Genomic DNA, 24,398 nt, shown 5'->3' with positions numbered 1-24,398 from the left:
CAGGTTAGGTAGATTGGCCATGCTACATTGCCCATAGTGTTCAGGGATGTGTAGGCGAAGGGCATGAGTCAGGGGTAAAATGTAGAGTAGCCAGGGTAGGCGAATGGGTCTGGGTGGGTTGCTCTTCGGAGGGTCAGTGTGGACTTGTTGGGCCAAAGGGCCTGTTTCCACACTGTAGGGATTCTATGATTCTATTCTATGACTTCTAAAAGTCCTGCCCTGAATTGCCTTTCCAAAACACAGTACCTCTCATTTATCTAAATTAAACTCCATCTACCACTCCTCAATCCACTGCCCATCTGATCAAGATCCCATTGTACTCTGAGCTATCCTTCTTCACTGTCCACTACACCTCCAATTTTGGGGTCATCTGCAAACTTACTAACCATACTGCCTTTGCTCAGATCCAAATCATTTCTATAAATAAAGAAAAGCAGTGGAAACAACAGCGATCCTTGTGGCACACCACTGGTCACAGACCTCTAGTCTGAAAATCAACTTTCCACTACCACCTTCTATCTTCTACCTTCTAGCCAGACTGTATCCAAAAGGCTAGTTCTCTCTGTAATCTAACTTTGCTAACTATGCTACAATGAGGAACATTGCCCAACGCTTTACTGAAGTCCACATATATCACATCCACTGCTCTGCCCTCAGCAATCCACTTCGTTACTTAGATTCATAGAGTCATAGTGATGCATAGCATGGAGGCAGACCGTCCAACCCGTCCATGCGAACCAGATATCAGAAATTAATGTAGTACCATTTGGCTCATATCTCTCTTAAACCTTTCAATTCATATTATCATCCAGATGCCTTTTAAAGGTGACTGTACCAGCCTACACCACTTCCTCTGGCAGCTCATTCCATATACGCACCATTCTTTATGTGAGAAGGTTGCCCTTAGGTCCCTTTTAAATCTTTCCCCCACACCTTAATCTTATACCCTCTAGATTTGGACTCCTCAATCCTGGAGAAAACACCTTGTCTATTTATCCTATCCATGCCCCTCATGATTTTATAAACCTCTATAAAGCTCAGCCTCTGTTGCTCCAGGGAAAACAGCTCTAGCCTATTCAACCTCTCCTTATAGTTCAACTCCTCCAACCTTGGCAACATCCTTGTAACTCTTTTCTGAACCCTTTCAGGTTTCACAACATCCTTCCAATAGGAAGGAGACCAGAACTGCATGAATATTCCAACTGTAGCCAACCAATATCGCAACATGACCTCCCAACTTCTCCCTCAAAAAACTCAATCAAGTTAGTGAACAAAATCATGTTAACTATCCCTAGTCAGTCCTTGCCTTTCCAAGTACATGTAAGTCCTGTTTCTCAGGATTCCCGCCATCTATGAGCCCACCACTGATTAACACCTTTCTTAAATAGTGGTACTACATCAGCCAACCTCCAGTCTTCTGGCACCTCACCAGTGGCTATCGGGCATACAAATACCTCAGCAAGGGGCCCAGCAATCACTTCCGTAGCTTCCCACAGCATTCTAGGGTAGACCTGATCAGGTCCCTGGGATTTATCCCCCTTTATGTGTTTCAACATATCTAACACCTCCTCCTCTGTAATATAGACATTCTTCAAGATGTCACTATTTATTTCTCCATATTCTCTATTTTCCATATCCTCCTCCGTAGTGAACACAGATGTAAAATACTCATTTAGTATCTTCCCCCATTTCCTGCAGTTTCACACATAGACAACCTTGCTGATCTTTAAGGAGCCCTATTCACTTCCTAATGTAATTATAGAATTCTATTGGATTCCCCTTAACCCTATTTGTCAAAGATGTCTCATGACCCCTTTTGGCCCTCCTGATTTTCTTCAGTATACTCATACTGACTTTATTGTCTTATGAGGATTCACTCAATCTCTGCTGTCTATACTTCCTTCTTGTTCTGGACCAAAACCTCAATTTCTCTAGTCATCTAGCATTCTCTACACCTTCCACTCTTGCCCTTCACCCTAACAGGAACATACTGTCTCTGGACTCTAGTTATCTCATTTTTGAAGGCTTCCCATTTTCCAGCCATCTCTTTACCTGCGAATATCTGCTCCCAATCAACTTTTGAAAGTTCTTGCCTAATACTGTCAAAATTGGCCTTCCTCCAATTTAGAACTTTAACTTTTAGATCTGGTCTATTCTTTTCCATCACTATTTTATAACTAATGGTCGCTGGCCCCAAAATGCCCCATCACTGACATCTCAGTTATCTGCCCTGCCTTATTTCCCAAGAGTAGGTCAAGCTTTGCACCTTCTCTAGTAGGTACATTTACGTACTGAATCAGAAAACTTTCTTGTACACACTTAACGAATTCCTCTCCATCTAAACCCTTAACACTATGGCAGTCCCAGTCTATGTTTGGAAAGTTAAAATTTCCTACAATAAACAGCTTATTATTCTTACAGATAACTGAAATCTCCTTACAAATTTGTTTCTCAATTTCCCGCTAACTATTGGGGGTCTACTGTACAATATTAATAAGATGATCATCCCTTTCTTATTTCTCAGTTCCACCCAAATAACTTCCTTGGACGTATTCCCAGAAATATTCTCCTGAAGTACACCACTCCCCCCCACTCCTCCACCCCCCCCCCCCCCCCCACCCCCACCCCCCACTCTTGCTCCCCTTTCTATCCTTCCTATAGCAACTATAACCTGGAATATTAAAATGCCAATCGTGTTCATCCTTGAGCCATGTCTCCATATCGCTATGATATCCCAGTCCCATGTTCCCAACCATGCCCTGAGTTCATCTGTCTTACCTGTTAGGCCTATGGCATTGAAGTAAATGCAGTTTGTCAGTCCTACTTTGGTCCTCTGCTTTGTTTCTGTCTGCGATGTCTGTTTGACTTGCTCCTTTTCCCAACAGCACCAATCTCAGAATGCTCTCTTTTATCACGGTCTCAGTCTCCGAGTCCCCCCCACCCCTCCACCTTTTAATAGTTTAAATCCTTCTGAGCAGCTCTAGCAAATCTCCCCACCATTACATTAGGCTCCTTCCAATTCAGGTGCAATCTGTTCTTTTTGTATCATCATTTCTACCTCAGAAGAGATTTTTAGATTATTGGAATGTGAATCCTTCTTTCCCGCACCAGATCCTCAACCATGCATTCATCTGCTCTATCCTCCTATTCCTACCCTGACTAGCTCATGGCACCGAGAGTAATCCAAATACAGAGAAACCTCGATTATCCGAATATCAATTATCCAAAAATCACATTATTCGAAGGAAATCTCGAGGTCCCGATGGAAACATTACATCAAAGACCTGTTTCCAACAGTCATCGCGTCTTTTGTTTACAGTGATTAAACAGGCAACATCTCCAAATGACTGACCTCCCACCCTCTCTCTCCCTATACTTTCCTTGGAGTTCCACAGAGGGGTGTACCTGTATCCTAAACCCCCCTTCCCCAGATAATCTCTCCAACATAGTCCTGCACAGGGCAAAGGTGGAAACTGTCAAAAAGTCACAGTAAAAAGTTGTGTGTGTGGCTGTGGCTGTGTGTGCCATTTGGAGACTTACCCCACAAAGGCAACTGCAGCAGTGGTGTTGTTGGTGTTCAGTCCAGCTGCCCCGGAGAGGGGGTGGATGTGTATGGGGTTGGGCGCGGGGAGGGGGTGGGGGGGTGCCAGTATTAGATGAGGTTGGGAGTGGTGATGGGGGTGGGGTCGGGGGCGGTGATGGGGCGGGGTCAGACAGGGTTGGGACGGGTCAGACGGGGTTGCGGGCGGGGGGTGTTACACCGGTAGCAGGGGGCAGTGTTGAGCGGGTTGGGGTTGTGGAGGTGTTGGGAGAGGGGGGCTGTGTTGGACAGGTGGGGGCGGGGGCGGTGTCAGATGGGTGAGGGGCAGGGGTGGGGTCAAACGGGGTTGGGGCAGGGGCATTGCACGGGGGCAGAGGGCAGTGTCAGAGGGGATTGGGAGGGACAGGTATTGCATGGGGGCGCAGTTGGCGCAGCAGGTGGTGTCAGACGGGGCAGGGGTTGGGGGCAGGGGGCGTTGTCGAACGGGTTTGGGGCGGGGCTCGCGCACTGTGTGCTGCTAGTCTCCTGCATGGGGAGCAGACTTTAAAAACTCCGAGCCCCAGAGGAAAGGCAGTTAATTGATTAACCGAATAATCAATTATCCAAATGAAATAGTGCCCGCGGTGCCTGCTCATCACGTTCGGATAATTGAGGTTCCCCTGTATTAATACCCTTGAGGACCTACTTTTTAAATTCCTGCCTAACTTCCTAAATTCTCTCCGCAGATTGTCTCTCATATTTACATTTTCAATTTTATGGAACAACTCCTGAACCAAGAGGATTTATTTAAGTGACATTTCTCCTCTGATAGTCTAAGATAACCAAAACTACAATTATACCTGAAAGATCAGGATAAAGTTCAAGCATAAGACAGGGTTGGAGGATTTGAGTTATAGGGAGAGGTTAAATAGGCTAGGGCTGTGCTGAGGGTGAGGTTTATAAAATCATGAGGGGCATGGATAGGATAAATAGACAATGTCTTTTCCCTGGGGTGGAGGGAGTCCAGAACTAGAGGGCATAGGTTTAGGGTGAGAGGGGAAAGATATAAAAGAGACCTAAGGGGCAACTTTTTCCCGCAAAGGGTAGTATGTGTATGGAATGAGCTGCCGGAGGAAGTGGAGGAGGCTGGTACAATTGCAACATTTAAAAGGCATCTGGATGGGTATATGAATAGGAAGGGTTTGGAGGGATATGGGCCAGGTGCTGGCAAGTGGGATTAGATTGGGTTGGGATATCTGGTCGGCATGAACAGGTTGGATCGAAGGGTCTGTTTTCCGTGCTGTACATCTCTATGACATGCAGAGAAAAAGTGGCAAAGGACAGTCTTTCAGAAAAGGAATGGGCATGAGCAAAGAAAGTCAAAAGGCAAAGAGCAAGAGACTCCAAAGCAACAAGACAAAAAATGAAACGAAATAGAAACTATGTGAGAAAGGGAGACAAAGGTGAAGACAGAAAATGTGAGAGGACAAGACACAAGCAGAGTTAGAGACACATTGGATATTCTTTGGCAGTGAATAATCTTGACGATCTGCTATCACTATTTAACTCAGGGATTCAGAACATCTTCATACAAACCTTGTTGAACTTGTGAAAGTGAATGATTTGAGGGAGCCATATTCCTGAAAGAGGTTAGAAGCATATTATCAAATAGTAATAAATTATATCCTTCATTTACCAAGTCCATAAATGCAGCAGCTCACACCAATAGTGTACATAAACACAAATACTTAATGTTTTTACAACTGGTCAACTCAAGAGGCAGATTGTTTGAGGTTTTTATTTACATTATCAACTATATTTTGCACCATATTTCTTACCCCATCTCTGGTTCTGGCCTTGCTGTTTGTTCTGGTCGAGATACTTGAAAAAAAAAGACAACATGTTTTCAATTTTAAAAATTCAAAGGCTCAATGACAAGAATAACACCTTGTGATATTAGCAACCTATAACAGCACTATATTATCTCAGTGTTCTTCATGTTCTAAACTTAAGAATAAAGTTTTGTACTTTTTCTGATCTCAGGATGACCAAAGTGCTTTCTGGACAAGAAGAAAGAACACAATTAGAGTAAATGATTAGGCTCCTTGAGCTTGCTCTGTCACTCAGTGTAACCATGGATGATTCCCTGCCTTAGTTCCTCTTTCTTGGCCACTCCTCAATTCCCGAAGAATGTCGGTCCTGGCCTTAAATATATTCAGTAATGCAGTTTTCACAACCTTCCAAGTAGAAAACATCAATGTTTTAAATTCTCTGAGTGAAGAGTTCTAAATGATCAGCGAAATCACTTCTTAATATCGGCCCTGTCAAAACCCTTCTGACTCTCATGTTTTCAACGAGATCAACATCAATTCTTCTGAATTTCAAAGAATTATTCAGCCAAGGACAATTTTCTCATCCAAGGCACCAAAGTAATGATTCTTAGCTATACTGCCTCCATTGCAAGCGTGCTTTTTCTTAAATTAGGTACTAAAGGAAAATCTTCTCATGGAAACAGAAGGTATCAATACAGTACGAAATGAATGTGGTACAATTGGCTTCACTGAAGGGAAGGATGCTGCCAATGAAGCAATGAGGAGTCACAGCAATAAGGCAGCATCAAATCAGATAAAGAGAAAGTTAAAACAAGTTGGCAGACATCAAAGTAGAAATATCATCAGGTCCTGGGTTATGAAAGCAAGTAAGGGTGGAAGGCTCTGGCCACAATCTTCCAATCCTCCATAGGTTTGGAGGGAATGCCAAAGGACTACAGGACTGCAGAAGATATACATTGGTTGAAAATAAATTGGGCAAGACACAATCTTGGCAATTTCAGGCGAGGAAGACTACTGCTGTTTGTGACATCTTTCAGGCAATACACCAGAACAAATACAGTGGCACTTAAAAAAAAAATCAGGGGCTAATTAATATAAAAGGCAAACTGTGTTAGACAAAGTCTGAGTTTTTTGAAATAACCAAGAAAGCTAATGTGTGTAGTGCAATGTTGTGGAAAGAAACTTTCAAAACAAAATTGATAAAGTAAACATAACAAATTTGCGGACGAAATTTAAAGCAAAGAACCCAAAATTGCTGAAGGGACAGAAATGAGAGACTAGTGAAGAATGGCTGTTTGAAAGAAAGCATTTGGTCATGTTCCTCAGAAAATAGAATTATTGCTCTTTTTGATAAAAGTATTACTCACCTGGATTTGGGAAAATTTGTGGACAATACAAAACTCAGTTATTGTAAACAATAAGAATGGCAACTGACTTCAGGACATAGACTGGAAGTGTGGCATATTTTGGCAGGAACAGTAAGGACATAAAATTGAATAGAACAATTTTAAAGGGATGCATGAACGGAAAGGCACGAAGGTGTACACACACAAATTGCTGAAGGTAGCAGGACAAGTTGATAAGTCTGTTGTTAAAACAGCCTATGGTTTAATTTGTAGTGGAATAAAGTACAAAAGCAAGGTGACGATGTCAAATGTGTTGTCAAACACAGATTATTCCTTTGCTCCTCTGACGTTTTCAATTTTGGGAGCTGCATTTAGGAAAGATCTTGAAAGAAACTTAATGGAAGGATACCAGGGCTAAATGACTAATTATTTGGAGTCACAGGAGAAGCTGGGATTGTCCTCTTTAAAACTGTAAGGGGTTTTGATAAAGATGGCAGGCAAAGCAACCAGAGGCGATGCAAGGAATTTAAACACAATGATCTGTTATGATCCAGAACGCACAGCCTGATGGAATGATGGAAGCAAATTCAACAGCAGTTTTCAAACAAGGCCTTTGGAACTAATTGGAAATCACTGCCAAAGAGCCAATACAGATCTGAAGGACCAAATGGCCTCCGTACTGGATGCTTCATATGACTTGTATTTTTTTCATGCCGTCGCATGTTAGCATTTACTTACCAGTATATGACCTCACTACTTCAAATCGTTTCTTGTCTTCATTCCTGAAAAGAAATATTAAACTGTATGAAAAGGAAACATTCCTTTCTCTGTCTTGTGGTTGAAAATTCTTACTCATGAAAATGTATGAGTAAGAATTCCTAATTATAAAACTGGTAACTCCTTCATTCCACAGTCCATGTTGAATATGCAAGTTCTGCAGAACACCCAGAATCGGACTGATTATCAGTAGACAACATCTGAGCTTCACAATGTCAGGCATTGACCATCTGTAGAGTGAATTGAACCATGTTCCTTTGTCAGCTCTTCACATTAAAATATCCTTTATTTTCAACTGTATACTCCTTCAGTCCTCAATTGGAATAGCCTCCTGTGTCATTAACGTTTACTCAACAATCTTGCAGACTTTGCCCATGTTTGCACAAGTAGCAAGGACCACATTAAGTGTTGAATGAAGGCAACCCAGGTAACTCCAACTACCTAACCTAAACCTGGAGGGGGAGTGCGAAGGGTTGTGTGAATGTGTCCAAGATTAAAGGGCACCTCCTTGATGTTCCATAATGGATGTACTTCCAGCTCAACAAGCTGTGTTCCTTGTGTTGCAGGCTATTGCTGCCATGTTCTCTCCACGTCTGGTGTCTATTATTTAATCAGGTATTTAATCAACTTAACTTAATTGCTTTTGAAAAACAAACAGCAAAATCAATCTAGTTTAAGTTTTTGATAGATTAAATACTGGTATTTAACATACCCTGCCACCCCTCCTTGTGCTGCAGCAGTGCATTAAGATTGTTCTCTTACTCTGCTCACAGACGTATCACTACCCTTTTCAATATTTGCATTCTCAGCCCACTCTCTCTTTGTGTGCTTTATACTTACACAGTTTCTCTCACTGTCTCCCTCTCCAAGCCACTTTATATTTATACTCTGAATGATGATGTGTTTTAGGTCATCTGGAAGATCACTTTAATGGAGTCTGGCATATGGGTGGAGGCTCCCACTTTCTTTCAACACAGTTGTGTTGGAAGGATGTGCAAACTGATACTCAATCTGTTTTGCCACATTATGAAAGAAGCTTCCTTGACCATCATATTCTGGAATCAGAGTGGACCCTACCCACTGCCTCACAAGAACACACTCCTACAGTTACTGATCAATATTCTGTCAATTTTGAAGAGAGTGCCCCATTCACTGAACAAACTAGTGATTGTGTAATTTACATACAGAGCATGTCAATTCAATCTAGCACATTCTTGATCTTCACATAATGCCCAATCTATTAACAAACACTGCAGTTATCGGACTTGTACTTACATGTGAACACTTTGACCTGCTTTCCTGTTCTCCTCTCTGATTATAGCTGTGGATGTAAAAAGAACACAGTCATTAGTTCACCAAGCCATTCCTAAGTTAAAAGAAATAGAGTCATAGAGATGCACAGCACAGAAAGCGAACCTTCGGTCCAATTTGTCCATGCCAACCAAATATCCCTAACCTAATCTAATCCCATTTGCCAGCACTTGATCCATATCCCTCTAAACCCCTCCTATTCATAAACCCAATCCACATGCCTTTTAAGTGTTGTAATTGTACCAGCCTCCACCACTTCCTCTGGCAGCTCATTCCACACATGCATCACCCTCTGCATGAAAAAGTTGTCCCTTAGGTCCCCTCTAACCATAAACCTATGCACTCTAATTCTGGACCTCCCCATTCCTGGGAAAATACATTGTCTAATTATCCTATCCATGCCCCTCATGATTTTAGAAACCTCTATAAAAGTCACCCTTAGACTCCGACGCTCCAGGGAAAACAGCTCCAGCCTATTCAGCCTCTCCCTGTAGCTCAAATCCTCCAACCCTGGTAACATCCTTGTAAATCTTTCTGAACCCTTTAGAGTTTCACAACATCCTTCTGATAGGAAGGAGACCAGAAGTGCATGCAATATTCCAATAGTGGCCTAACCAATGTCCTGTACAGGCACAACATGACCTCCCAACTCCTGTATTCAACGCACTGACCAATAAAAGAAAGCATACCAAACACCATCTTCACTATCCTATCTACCTGCAACTCTACTTTCAGGGAACTATGAACCTGCACTCCAAGGTCTCTTTGTTCAACATCACACCCCAGGACATTACCTTACCTTAATAAGTGTTTTATTCCTGCTATGATTTGCTTTTCCAAAATGCAGCACCTCACACTTATCTAAATTAAACTCCATCTGCCACTTCTCAACCCATTGGCCCAACTGATCAAGATCCCATTGAAATCAGAGGTAACCTTCTTTGCTGTCCACTACACCTCCAATTTTGGTGTCATTTGCAAACTTATTAACTATACCTCATGTGTTTACATCCAAATCATTTACATAAGTGACGAAAAGTAGAGGATCCAGCACTGATCCTTGTGACACTCCACTGGTCACAGGCCTCCAGTCTGAAATACAACCCTCCACCACCACCCTCTCTCTTCTACCTTCAAGCCAATTCTGTATCCAAATGGCTAGTTCTCCTTCTACTCCATGAGATCTAACCTTGCTAACCAGTGTCCCATGAGGAACATTGTTGAACGCCTTACTGAAGTCCATATAGTTCCTGAAGAAGGGCTTATGCCCAAAACATCGATTCTCCTTCTCCTTTGATGCTCCCTGACTTGCTGCGCTTTTCCAGCATCACATTTTTAAGCTCTGATCTCCAGCATCTACAGTCCACACTTTCTCCATATAGATCATGTCTACCACTCTGCCCTCAATCATAGAGTCATAGAATCATAGAGATGTACAGCATGGAAACAGACCCTTCGGTCCAACCTGTCCATGCTGACCAGATATCCCGACCCAATCTAGTCCCACCTGCCAGCACCCGGTCCATATGCCACCAAACCCTTCCTATTCATATTCCCGTCCAAATGCCACCAAACCCTTCCTATTCATATATCCATCCAAATGCCATTTAATTGCTACAATTGTACCAGCCTCCACCACATCCTCTGGCAGCTCATTCCATACATGTGCCACTCACTGCATGAAAAAGTTGCCCCTTAGGTTTCTTTTATATCTTTCTCCTCCCACCCTAAACCTATGCCCTCTAGTTCTGGACTCCCTGACACCAGGGAAAAGACTTTGTCTATTTATCCTATCCATGCCCCTCATAATTTTGTAAAGTTCTATAAGGTCACCCCCTCAGCCTCCAATGCTCCAGGGAAAACAGCCCCAGCCTGTTTAGCCTCTGCCTATAGCTCAAATCCTCCAATGCTGGCAACATCCTTGTAAATCTTTTCTGAACCCTTTCAAGCTTTTTGCAAGGTTTGTGAAGGTTTGTAACTGGGGTTGAGGTTTAGGGAGTAGGTTTGCTCGCTGAGCTGTAGGTTTGATATCCAGACGTTTCATTACCTGGCTAGGTAACATCATCAGTGGTGACCTCCAAGTGAAGTGAAGCTGTTGTCTCCTGCTTTCTATTTATATCTTTCTCCTGGATGGGGTTCCTGGGGTTTGTGGTGATGTCATTTCCTGTTCGTTTTTTGAGGGGTTGATAGATGGCATCTAGATCTATGTGTTTGTTTATGGTGTTGTGGTTGGAGTGCCAGGCCTCTAGGAATTCTCTGGCATGTCTTTGCTTAGCCTGTCCCAGAATAGATGTGTTGTCCCAGTAGAAATGATTTTTTTCATCCATGTGTAGGGCTACGAGGGAGAGAGGGTCGTGTCTTTTTGTGGCTAGCTGGTGTGCGTGTATCCTGGTGGCTAACTTTCTTCCTGTTTGTCCTACATAGTGTTTGTAGCAGTCCTTGCATGGAATTTTGTAGATGACGTTGGTTTTGTCCATGGGTTTTACTGGGTCTTTTAAGTTTGTTAATTTTTGTTTGAGAGTGTTGGTGGGTTTGTGTGCTACTAGGATTCCAAGGGTCTTAGTAGTCTGGCTGTCATTTCTGAAACTTCCTTGATGTATGGTAAGGTGGTTAGGATTTCTGGCTGTGCTTGGTCTGCTTGTCGTGGTTTGTTCTTGAGGAATCTGCGCACTATATTTTTTGAGTATCCGTTCTTCTTGAATATGTTGTATAGGTGGTTCTCCTCTGTTTTCCGAAGTTCGTCTGTGTGTGTTGGGATGGTTGCTGGTGTAGTTAAGAATTTGGTCAGTGTTTGTCGGTTTTCTGTACACGCAGGTTTGTAGTTCTCCGTTGTCCATTCTTTCGACTGTGAAGTCCAGGAATTCGAGTCTGTTGTCGGTTTCTTCCTCCTTGATGAACTTTATGTCTATGAGGGTGTTGTCGATGATGTTAAATGTCTCTTCTATCTTGTTTCGTTTTGTGATGACAAAGGTGTCATCTACGTAGCGGACCCAGATTTTTGATTTGATGGTTGGTAGGGCTGTTTGTTCTAGCCTTTGCATTACCGCTTCTGCTATGAATCCTGATAGCGGAGATCCCATGGGTGTGCCGTTGGTTTGTTTGTAGACTATGTTGTTGAAAGTGAAGTGGGTGGTGAGGCACAGATCCACTAGCTTCATGATGTTTTCGTTGGTAATGTGATTGGTGGTGGTTGGTGTGTGTGAGATGGTCTCTTCTAAAAGTGTGGTAAGTGTTTCCTTTGCCAGGTCAATGTTGATGGAGGTGAACAGTGCTGTTACGTCGAATGAGATCATTGCTTCGTCTTCCTCTATTTTGGTGTTTTTGATGATTTTTAGGAATTCCTGGGTGGAGTGGATGGCGTGCTGTGACTCTTCTACTAGGTACTTCAGTCTTGCGTGTAGTTCTTTGGCCAGTGTGTAAGTTGGTGTTCCGGGTAGTGAGACTATAGGTCTGAGGGGGGCTCCTGGTTTATGGATTTTTGGTAGTCCGCAGAATCGTGGGATGTTGGTCCTGTCGGGTTTCATTTTCTGGAATTCAGTCTTGTTTAATTGTCTGGAGTTGTGTAATTTTCTTAGGAGATATGTAATTTTGTTTCCTAGTTGTGGGATCGGGTCTAGTGCCACCTGTTGGTAGGTGTGTCTGCGAGTAATACATTGGCTTTCTCTATGTAGTCCCTTCTGTTCAGGATGACTGTGAGCCGACCTTTGTCTGCAGGTAATATAACAATGTTTTTGACTTTTTTGAGGTTTTCTAGGCATTTCTTATCTTGTGTGTTCAGTTTGTTTCCTTCCCTCTTTCAGCTCAAAGTAGATGCAACTGTCTGTCTGATCGTTTGTTGTGTTTCTTCCGTGAGATTGTTGTCCTTCAATGTGGTTTCTAATGCCACTAGGAAATCCTTCTTGTCAGCGTCTCGGTAATTGAAATTTAATCCTTTTACTAGTACCGCTTCTTCTGTGTCTGATAGGGTCTGGCACTCCAACCACAATGCCATAAACAAACACACAGATCTAGATGCCATCTATCAACCCCTCAAAAAACGAACAGGAAATGACATTACCACAAACCCAAGGAACCCCATCCAGGAGAAAGATATAAATACAAAACAGGAGACAACAGCTTCGCTTCACTTGGAGGTCGCCACTGATGATGTTACCTAGCCAGGTAATGAAACGTCTGGATATCAAACCTACAGCTCAGCGAGCAAACCTACACCCTTTCAAGTTTCACAACATCTTTCCAATAGGAAGGAGACCTGAATTGCATGCAATATTCCAACAGTGGCCTAACCAATGTCCTGTACAGACGCAACATGACCTCCCAACTCCTGTACTCGATACTCTGACCAATAAAGGAAAGCATACCAATCGCCGCCTTCACTATCCTATCTACCTGCAACTCCATTTTCAAGGAGCTATGAGCCTGCACCCCAAGGTCTCTTTGTTCAGCAACACTCCCTAGGACCTTACCATTAAATGTATAAGTCCTGCTAAGATTTGCTTTCCCAAAATGCAGTACCTCGCATTTATCTGAATTAAACTCCATCTGCTACTTCTCAGCCCATTGGCCCATCTGGTCCAGATCCTGTTATCATCTGAGGTAACCTTCTTCGCTGTCCATTACACCTCCAATTTTGGTGTCATCTATAAACTTACTAACTGTACCTCTTATGTTCACATCCAAATCATTTATGTAAATGACAAAAAGTAGAGGACCCAGCACTGATCCTTGTGGCACTCCACTGGTCACAAGCCTCCAGTCTGAAAAACAACCCTCCACCATCACGCTCTGTGTTCTACCTTTGAGCCAGTTCTGTATCCAAATGGCTAGTTCTCCCTGTATTCCATGAGATCTCCATCTTTGTTACTTCTTCAAAAAACTCAATCAAGTTTGTGAGACATGATTTCCCACACACAAAGCCATGTTGACTACCCCTAATCAGTCCTTACCTTTCCAAATACATGTACACCCTGTCTCTCAGGATTCCCTCCAACAACATGCCCACCACCCATGTCAGGCTCACCCGTCTATAGTTCCCTGGCTTTTCCTTACCAGCTTTCTTAAATAGTAGCACCATGTCAGCCAACCTCCAGTCTTCCGGCATCTCTCCTGTGACCGTTGATATAAATATCTCAGCAAGGGACCCAGCAATCACTTATAAAGCTTTCACAGAGTTCTCTGGTACACCTGATCAGGTCCTGAGGATTTATCCACTTTTATGCATTTCAAGACATCCAACACCACCTCCTCTTTAATATGGATATTTTTCAAGATGTCATCATCTACTTCTCCACATTCTATATTTTCTATGTCCTTCTCCACAGTAAACACTGATGCAAAATACTTGGTTAGTAACTCCCCCATCTCCTGTGACTCCTGTGACTGGAGGCTTGCTGATCTTTAAGGGGTCATATTCTCTTCCTCGTTACCCTTTTGTCCTTAATGTATTTATAAATTCCCTTTTGATTCTCCTTAACCCTACCTGCCAAAGCTATCTCATGTCCCCTTTTTGCCCTCCTGATTAACCCTGTTACTTCGTCAGTTCATCTCTTTTCCACCAGATTTCTCCTCCATCGCCTCTTAACCAATAAAAATTCTTGAATCAGCCAAACACTGCCACGATTAGTCACAATAACCTTAATTATGAACTCTTATTGAGAAATTACAAACAAATCTTCAGCCAACTGATTTATAGTTCCCCAGTTTTCCTCTCTTACCATTCTGAAATAGTGGAATGTCTTCCTGCTTATTGATTTAGGCGATGTGGGCATCTATTTGGGACAGCATTCATTGCCCATCACCAATTTTCCTGGAAAAGATGTTGGCGATCTGTCTTCTTGAACCTGTGTAGTATTTGAGGTATCAGTACACCCTCAATGCTGCCAGGGAGGGAATTCCAGGACTTTGACCCAGCGACACTGAAGGAACAGTGATGTAGTTCCAACCAGGAAAGCGTGTGGCCTGCAGGGAACTTGTGGTGGAGATCATGTGCTTGGAAAGTACTTTGAAGGACACATGGTGAGTTACTGCAGGACATTTTCTATGTGGTACACACTGCTGCCATTGTGTGTCAGTGGGGAAGTGAGTGAATATATGTGCACTGTCAATCAAGCAACTGCTTTGTCTTGGATGGTGTCAAGCTTCTAGAGTGTTGCTGGAGCTGCACTCATTCAGGCAAGTGGAGAGTATTCTATAACACTCGTGACATACACGGTGTAGATGGTGGATAGCAGAGTGACAGAATACATAACTTTCAATCAAAAGGAATGATTCCAAATCAAAAGAAATTGGGAAGACTATTTTCATTATTTCTATGGTGTTCTCACCTACTTCAGAGAAAAGTCTGGAAATCTTGGGAATTGGGCATTGGGTGTTGGGTCTTTCACTTTCTGGTATCATTGTTATTTTTTCATTATTATTTCATTATGTTGACGCTGGTGAGTCCTTGTCCTTAATTTACTATTAGCTTCCTTAAAATGTTTTCCCGTAGTGATTTCATTCTTTGATGGGATGTGAGCATCACAGGTAAGACTAGAATTTATTGCCATACTGCAATTGCTCTTGAAGTGAATAGCTTGCTAGACCATTCAGTGAAACAAGACTGAGACTATCCATGGTGAACTAGGCAAATATGCCATTGGTTAAAATAACAAAGTATCAATGGGAGATGTTCAAAAACATGTTGTACTGTGATACCAAATTAAGTTATACACTTAAGGAGCAAAGCTTTATCTTCAAAAAATTCAAAGAGATTGGTCAATCAAGATTTTCCCTTTTGGGCGGATTATGAATGATTGAAGAGATCAGGGGCAACATAAAACAAAGATTTAGCTCACACTAAAAATTTTGCAATTCAAGCAAATAGGAGAGACACGCCATGCAGAAGGCAGTTAGAGTCAACAACACATGGTCATTGCAGTGGAGTCTCACAAAGACCAAACCAGGTAAAGGTGACAGATTTTCTTCCATTAAGGAAAGACAATATTTTATGATAATCAACAATAGTGTCATGGTTACCATTGCGGAGTAGCTCTCAATTCCAGACGTGTAAACTTGTGTTCACAAGATCAATCACTATTGTCAACTTCTGAGCAGCTCAGATGGCTCTTAAGCACCCTTTGTTTGTAATATAATTTCAAAACATTTGTGTTGATTTTGACATTCCCAGTGAGTTGCTTTTCATAGTCCCTTTTCTATATCTTGCTACCTATTTAGGCATCTTTTGCTATACTCTGAATACTTGGTATTCCTCTCAAAAGGGAACATTTTACTTGACCAATCTCCTTGAATTCTTTGATGAATTAAGATAGAATGGACTGAAACAGCAGAGATGATGTAATATATCTAAATTTCAAAATAGTTTTCAGTAAGCTACCACGTAAGGGGTTAATAAATAAGTCCCCAGATTGGGGCACATTAAGGCACCCACATTCCCAGTTAACCCAGAAGTAAGGCCATCCCATTTTACTTGTCAGAAGTGCTGCCAATTTTCTCACCTGCTAGGAACACAGTGAATCAGACCAGTGGCAAGAAGAGGCCTTTAAGTGATAGTTAATTGACCACACCTAAGCACCTTAACTTACCATGTGTCCAAACATGAGCCTTCCCTTCCAGAACTTAATTCATGAGGTGGCGTGAAGGGAGTGGGTATCTGCCTAGTGTTAAGAGGTGGTGGGAAGACAAAGAATCGAGTGGGTTAACACTAGGTAGATACCCACTCCCTTCACGCCACCTCTTAATGGGGAAAATCCTGGCTGCTGTTTCAAATTTCCAAAAGACATGAAATTGGAGAGAATTTTCGAGAACAGGCACATAATTGACAAGTAAATTTCAACAAGAGTGAGGTGTTCCATTTGGTTGATCTACCCAGTCAGTAGCCAACCTGGTGGTACTCAATGAACAGAAATCACAGAATGTCCACAGCACTTGTAAGGAGCCTCTCAGCTCTCCACCGGGAAACATCAAGACTAGTTTCATGAGAATGACCCAGGAGATCCAGAAGCTCCTAAATTGCAGGCACAAGGTATTCCTGAATGGAAACTCACCCACACTCTTGGGAAAGGAAAATATTTGAAGCGATAGTACCAGAGCTGCAAGTTTATACCCTTCAGGAATGGCTGACAGACTGACCAGGCTGGAAAAGCTGAGATTTAAAAAATTATAAAAACATCAAAGTTGACACAGAGAGGGTGCATCTGTTTGAGGTGCAGAGAAAGTCATCAACATTTAAATGACCGCTACAAAACCTATTAAGAATTAGTCAGAGAATGCTGTGAATGCGGAACTTGCTATCACTGGAAACAGTTGAAACACAATGTGCAGATACGTATAAATAGAAGCCACATAAGCACATAAAGTTTATGTTCATCAGATTAGAGGATTAAGAGTGGGAGGAGGTTTGAATAAACTGTAAGTGCCAGCAAAATCCAGTTGAGTCGAATGATCTTAATGTTCTACTTCTATGTTCTGTGTTACATACTCTCTGTATTTTTGTGTTGAGCCTATTCAGGCTTCAGTCTCATCTGCTCATTCATGAAGTCACATATTCAACATTACAATAGGGCGTATTATAGCCGAGGTCAGTGACCCAGTGGTCCTTGGTATTTTCCAACAAGAGTCCAGTAAAGCCAACAGAGAGATCCAGCCTCTGATCTGTGTGGTTGAAGTCATAATGGGCTAAGTCACTAGGGGGCACAATGGTTCATTGCACAGACAGGTCACCTATCCATCAACAGTCAGGAGGCAGCAGGACACGTCCATTGGTTATTTTTTCTTTCTTATTTTGAGAAGAAAACAAAGCAGAACTCCTTGGCTGGGAATTTCTTCAGATATGTGCCCAGTCCACCACCGTAACCTGCCAGAACAGCAGTAGATACTTTGCAGCAGAGCAGGAATAATTTTGGGTGGCACAGTAGCACAGTGGTTAGCACTGCTGCCTCACAGCGCCAGAGACCCGGTTCAATTCCCACCCCAGGCGACTGTGTGGAGTTTGCACATTCTCCTTGTGTCTGCGTGGGTTTCCTCCTGGTGCTCCGGTTTCCTCCCACAGTCCAAAAATGTGCAGGTTAGGTGAATTGGCCATGCTAAATTGCCGGTAGTGTTAGGTAAATGTTTAAAATGTAGGGGATTGGCTCTGGGTGGGTGGCGTGTCGGTGTGGACTTGTTGGGCCGAACGGCCTGTTTCAACACTGTAAGTAATCTAACTCCCAGGAAATTTCTGGTCAATATTAAGCCAGAGCGAATTTCCACTATTAGTGGAGGCTCTAACCTGATATTTGAGAGACGATGCATGATATACAATCTGATCAACAATTAGTTCAATTGAAGGCACCAGGTAAGGAATAGAAAAGATGGCAGGTGATCTGTAGCCTGACTTGCCAACATCAATGAAAATTTCTGAGGAAGGGTTACTGAACTGGAAACGTTAACTTTGATTTCTCTGCACAGATGCTATCAGTCTTACTGAGCTTTTCCAGCAACTTCTGTTCTTGTTCTGATTTACAGCATCTGCAGTTCTTTCGGTTTTTAATCAATGAAAATTTGTTCCTTAATCTCATTGACAACTGGACCACCACATCTATAAACTTAATTAATTCAGTTAATTTTTAAATGCAAGTATATATTTTTTTCAATTACTGTTTATGATGAGATCAGAAAGTGACCATGAAGGCTAAACTCAGAAAAAAGTGCCCACTGTGCATTAATGAATGTCTCTCAACCCTGTCTGGGCCGTGATGGATTTTAACCCCACTCTGCGTTGATGCCCAGGGGCAATTAGGGATGAAGTTAAATGTATCAGCCACACCACAAGAACTAAGTCAAAAACAACTGTTGCAGGAAAACAAATTTAAGATTCCTTCAATTAAAAAAGTATAATAAGACTAGATGAAAAATGTGTCACTCTGTGAATGACAGACGCAATAATCATTAAAATTAGCGGATTAAATCTGACTTGTTTGTTTGCCTCAAGTCTTGTTTCTCAAGCTGATTACATTTCTTATTATACAGTGTCAAAGTGAAAATGAGATTCTGGAGAAATATTAGCTGTCCCATTTATTTTCTGTAATTAGTTTGAAACTGTATTCATCTGCAAATCCTGTAAACTTTAAACAGGCTGCCAGCTAAATTGAAAATCTGGTTTTTAATTCAGGATAATCCATTGTTTAACTTGAAAAAAAATCATTCAACATCCATATTACTAAAAGCACCTGGTGGAAGTAAAGACAAGATTTGCAAACTGTTTGCAGTGCTGAAACAGACCATTCCGCACAGAATTCAGGTTCCATTCCAGCCTCCTCTCACCCTTTTCAACAATCTCCATCAGCAGAGTCTCCTGTTCATCTCTTTCCTGTACTTTCTAGCATCCTCATTCTTGGTTCAAGAGGCTATTCCTAAATTTCCTACTTTATATGTATGCACCTGGATTTGATTTCACTTGCAAGTAGAAAGACCTTCTATAGATTTATCCAATCAAATCATTTACTAATCCTGGAACCCTCCATTAGCTCACCATTCAGTCTTCTCTTCCCGAAAGAGCCCTCAATTCACAAGAGACATAAGCTCTCAGTTTTGGCATTATTCTAGTAAAGCTTTATTGCACCTTCTTTAGTGTTTTTTTTTAAAAATTGTATAAAACAGAAACCGGATCAGTTCAAAGTATGCCATGAGCACTCTAACATCAATTCTTGCATTTTAATTTGACCCCTCTCGAAATGAATCCCAGTGTTTGGTTTGTCTTTTCATAGTCTTAATCCGAGTCAGTTACTACTCCGTCTTGTGTTTTACAGTCAGCTTGTTATCAGTTCCGCTATTTGTGCCCTGACTCCACATGTTCTGATCTAATTTGAGAGTCTTACTATATGGTAACTTACTGGAGGCTTCTTTTTTTAAGAAATGTAATTTTAATTTCATCCACTGCATTACCTTTATCTAAATCTTTCACTTCTACAAAGAATTCAATAAGAGTGGTCAAGCACAGATTTTCCTTTTTGGAATTTGTGCTAATTACTCTATTGCAGTTTCAGACTTAGGTTTTTTTTATTTTTCTAATATTAAGCAAGTTGAAGTTGTTTAGCTTCCTTTTTTAAATATGGGTATCGTGTTAACTGTCCAGAAACCCTCTGTTAATATTCTCTTTTGTAATGATTGCTTCGAAAACGTTTCATAGTACCTGAAATCTAGTCCCTAGCTTTACTTGTGCAATCTGTCTAGACAAGGTATTTGCCTTAAATAGTCTAATTTGTCAAGTGTCTCCACTTATCCAGTCTTAAATGGCTTTTTATTCTTTTTGATATTCACTTTCAATACCATGACTGCAATGTTAGTTTCCATGGTAAATATCAAGGCAAAAAGGAATTGTTTCTGCCATTTTGCTGTTACTATTTGTGATTTTCCCTTGGCATCATTATCACAATCTTGCCTTATGCTATCCAAGTGTCTGTGGAAAATTTTGTTTTGTATTTTTCCATAATTTAATTTCATAGATTGCTTTCCTAGTCATATATTTTAAACTCCTTTCTCAACCTTTTTGTATTCCATTTTGGTATCAGATCCTTCACCATCCCCTTCATTGTCTGTGTAGTTGGTGTATGTGCCAAAAAATCTTATGCAATTGGTCAAGGGAGACCCAACAGACCGTTTTTCAACAGCAGCTTCCAAACCTACAGACTCTACCATCTAAAAGGACAAGGGGAGAAGATAACTTGGGAACACTATAAGTCTCCCTCCAAGTCACTCACCATCCTGACTTGGAACTGCAATCATCTTCTTTTGTGATCGTTGGGTCAAAATCCTGAAACTCCCTCCCTAACAACATTTTGGGTCAACTGACAGCCTAATTGAAATGACGAAGCTGTCAGGATCACTGGAATAGGCTAGGACTTATTTCAAAGAACAGAGGAGATCTCATATGAGTTTGTCAGAATAAAACTGTTTCTAACAACAGAATCCAGAACAAGGCAGAAGCATAAATAAAACATAGTAACTAATAGATCAAATAGAAAACTTAGGAACAATTCCTTTGCACAGAGGAGTGACAATGTCGATCTCACTATCACATGGAGTAACTGAAGTAGCATTGATGCTGTTAAAGAGGTTTAATGGGTAAGTGAGGGAGATCAGAACGGAAGAATATATTCACAGGGCAAGAAGAGAAAATTAAAAAGAGCAAAACACTAGCATTGACCATTTGGGCTGAATGGACTCTATGCTGTACATTCAATCTAATTCAATGATGACAGGAAGGTAAAATAAAGTGATTTATGCTTGATCACACATGTGAGGGTGGGTAAGCTTCAATACCAAGATTAAATTTGCCTCTAAAATCACTTTCTCTACCATTCAGCAACTTAATTAACATTTTTATCTGTAGGTTTCAGCGATTATGTAAAGTTCCATCAACATTCTGTATTGTTCTCTGCTACATCCAGAGATGTTGCAGTAGAGCTGAACATAGTAAACAGCAAAGTTCACTACAAGCACCTTCTAATAAGATATTCTCATGGACAATATGAAAAATATGTCTATCCTCAGACAATTCTTATCGTCATGAGCTTGTTTTCCATAAAACTACAAAATAAACACAAGGATCAACTTGAATTTTTGTTTTGAAGGCTAAGTTGGGCAATAAATTATTCCAAACACTTACCATTTTCTTAAAATTAAAGTTACAATCTGGATTAGAAAGGGAGAGAGAAAATGACACAGACATTGCAAGATTGACAAAAGGAACAAATGACAGAATGATAAGACTGAAAGGCCACCAAAAACAGAGCAACCACAGTGACAAGTAAAATTTTACATAGCCTTTCAAGACCGCAATGTGTTCCAAAGCAATGAGCAATCGAAGTAATTTTGACAAGTAATCACTATTCCGGTGGAAAAAAAAAGTCAAGTGGGCAACTGTGGGTGCAATAAATGAAGAGATGGGCACCCTCTTTTGCTCAAATGCAGGACTTTGCCAGCAGTAAATATTGCTCATTATATATTGGAGCAAAGACACACTGATAAAGCTTTTTGTTGCACTCATCAGGACAATTTTCAAGAAATACCAATATTAAGCCACACCTCTACTGATCAGAGCCCACTTACCAACTAATCTCTTCATAAATTATAAAAAATGTTGCTCCCCTTTACATGGATATTCTTGCAAAGTGTCCTGATGAGCGCAAATGAAAACTTTCAACAAAATGTGTTTTTTTTAAATAGAGATACTGAAGTTCTGTATTACTGAATGACTAGTAGTATGTTACTTCATATTTTTAACAGTACACCCTAGTGATCTCAGTTGTAAAAAGACTCCAATTACTTCTTACTGTCCAGATTATCACTGCGCCACATTCTAAGACAATGAAAGGGTTTGGATACTAGTTGGTGGGTTTCTCTACTATGTGTCAAAAACTTTGTTAATTCAAGTCCCATTCCAGAAACCTGAACACAAAGCTTTGGAGGTGCTGCTAGATTTTGTCCAGGTTGAGAGAAGGAGGGTAGTAGTGATTCTGATCCAGATGTAGCTTGTTAGCTCCCCTGTATTGCTGTATTCAATTGTGGGTCATGGTCTGGGCCTCGTGTCTTAGGAAGCAAGGTGGCATCAGGCAAGGCCACAAGTCACAAGGCTGGGCACATGGAGTGTCTTTAAGCTGAACGAGGATTGATCATACCAAAAATGGCATCAGTTGGATCAGGTACTACAATAACCAACATTAAAATGAAACTCATGATGCCGAATGAGGCCACAGTAATATAACATTAAAAACCACAATAGCCTTGGTATATCAAGGGCACATCTTAATAGTTCTTAAATATTGAGGGTTTCTGCTTCTACTATCCTTACAAGCAGTGAGTTCCAGATTCTCATCACCCTCTGGGTGAAAAAGATTTCCTCACATTCCCTCGAAACATTCTGATCCTTACCTTAAATCTATGCCCCCAATTACTGACCCATCAAAGGAAAAGATTTCTTCTTGTCTACTCTATTTATGCACTTCATAATTTTATACATCGTAATCACATCCCCTCTCAATCTCCTCTGCTGTTAGGAAAACAACTCCAGTCTGTCCTCATTACCAAAATTCTCCAGCCCTGGCAACGTCCTGGTAATCTCCTCTGTTCTATCACAACCCTCCTATAATGTATAGTCCATAACTGCACACAATACTCTAGCTGTGGTTACCAACCTTTTATACAGTTCCAGCGTAAACTCCCTGCTCTTAAAATCTATGCCTCAGCCAATAAAGACAAGTATACCAAATTCCTTCTTGATCTAATTTGACACCTTAAGTGAGCGGTGTACATGCATGCCAAGGTCCCTATGATCCTCAATGCTTTCCAGGCTCCTGCTATTCATCATGTATTCTCATGCCTTGTTTGTCCTGCCCTAGTGCATCACCTCACATTTATCTAGATTGAATTCCATTTGCCACTGATCTGCCTGTATGACCAGCCCATCTATATCCTCCTGTAAACTAAGGCTATCCTCCTCACTATTTACCATCCATCAGTTTTTATAACATCTGCGAACTTAGAGCAACCCACCTACATTCAAGTCTAAACCATTTTTATAAATCACAAATAGCAAGAACCCCAATACTGACCCCTGTGGGACCCCGCATGACACAGGATTCCAGTTGGAAAAACTCTCCTCAACCATGACTCTCAGTTTCCTGCCACTCAGCCAATTGTGGATCCCAATTTGTCAAATTTTCTTGGATCCTATCGGTTCCTACTTTTGCTATCAGCATCCCATGTGGGACCTTATCGAAAGTCTTGCTGAAATCTAAGTAAACTACATCAAAACATTGCCCTCATCCATGCACCTGATTACCTATTCGAAACATTCAATCAAGTTGGTCAGACAGACTTCCCCTGAATAAAACCATGCTGACTGTTCTTTATTAATTCTTCCTTCTCCAAAAACATACCTTAGAAGTAATCGCATTTTTGGCTTACAAAATTTACTGCCATTGGTCTTTGACACAATTTGCCTTAAACTGCTGCTGTGTTGCACATGTTTGAACTCTTTTGTGCAGCCATGAATATGGCCCAGTGTAACACTTGCACATACAATAATTCCTGGCTAATAAATTTCCAGTTCTTTACAAATAACACAATATTTAACGTATAGTATAAAACATCTAATATTGAATTGTTCTTTACCTCAGGTTAGGATATCTGGCTTTGTAGCTCTTCTGCACTACTTGCACAATTTTTTTTTGCACTTGTTCTCACTGTTAACTCCTTCTCCAGATCTATAATTTTGGCCACTTAAATTATTTCCTTCTGGAATAGATTTCTACTTTTCCACAATCTCTCATTTGTCTTGGTTTTTTTCTAGAAATGGTTTTCAGTTTCTCATTAGACTCTATTTTTGCATCAGAACTAATTTCCCCTCAGTGTAGCAAGATCCTGATCTGTACAAACATCAGCAATCCAGCATTTACAACTGTCCAGGTTTGTGAGTTTTTACATGAGGTCGTAAATGTCACTTGCTCCTAGCTATCAGCTTTAGCTTGAGATTGGATTCTCATCTCAGAGTCAGAGGGTTTTGACTTCAAGACATATTCCAGAGTCTCTGGTGCGTACTCAAAGCTAACATTGCAATTTCATCTTTCAGGTGAT

At 41.2% G+C, this 24,398-nt stretch overlaps 1 protein-coding gene across 2 annotated transcripts in view; it reads right to left on the bottom strand.

Annotated features, from left to right (window-relative positions):
- The window catches only part of LOC140491232 (linker for activation of T-cells family member 2-like), a 75,731-nt gene that overhangs the window by 19,423 nt on the left and 31,910 nt on the right, over positions 1-24,398 (bottom strand). For both annotated transcript variants that reach the window (XM_072589205.1, XM_072589204.1), the window contains exons 3-6: positions 8,751-8,796; positions 7,437-7,480; positions 5,359-5,401; positions 5,117-5,160 (exon numbers count right to left, since the gene is read on the bottom strand). In XM_072589205.1, the coding sequence (XP_072445306.1) occupies positions 5,117-5,160; positions 5,359-5,401; positions 7,437-7,480; positions 8,751-8,796 (177 nt within the window). The remainder of the gene's footprint in view (positions 1-5,116; positions 5,161-5,358; positions 5,402-7,436; positions 7,481-8,750; positions 8,797-24,398) is intronic.

The sequence above is a fragment of the Chiloscyllium punctatum genome, chromosome 19 (genome assembly GCF_047496795.1).
Source record: "Chiloscyllium punctatum isolate Juve2018m chromosome 19, sChiPun1.3, whole genome shotgun sequence".
Classification (NCBI taxonomy): Eukaryota; Metazoa; Chordata; class Chondrichthyes; order Orectolobiformes; family Hemiscylliidae; genus Chiloscyllium; species Chiloscyllium punctatum.
This window is presented reverse-complemented; position numbering and strand designations above follow the sequence as displayed.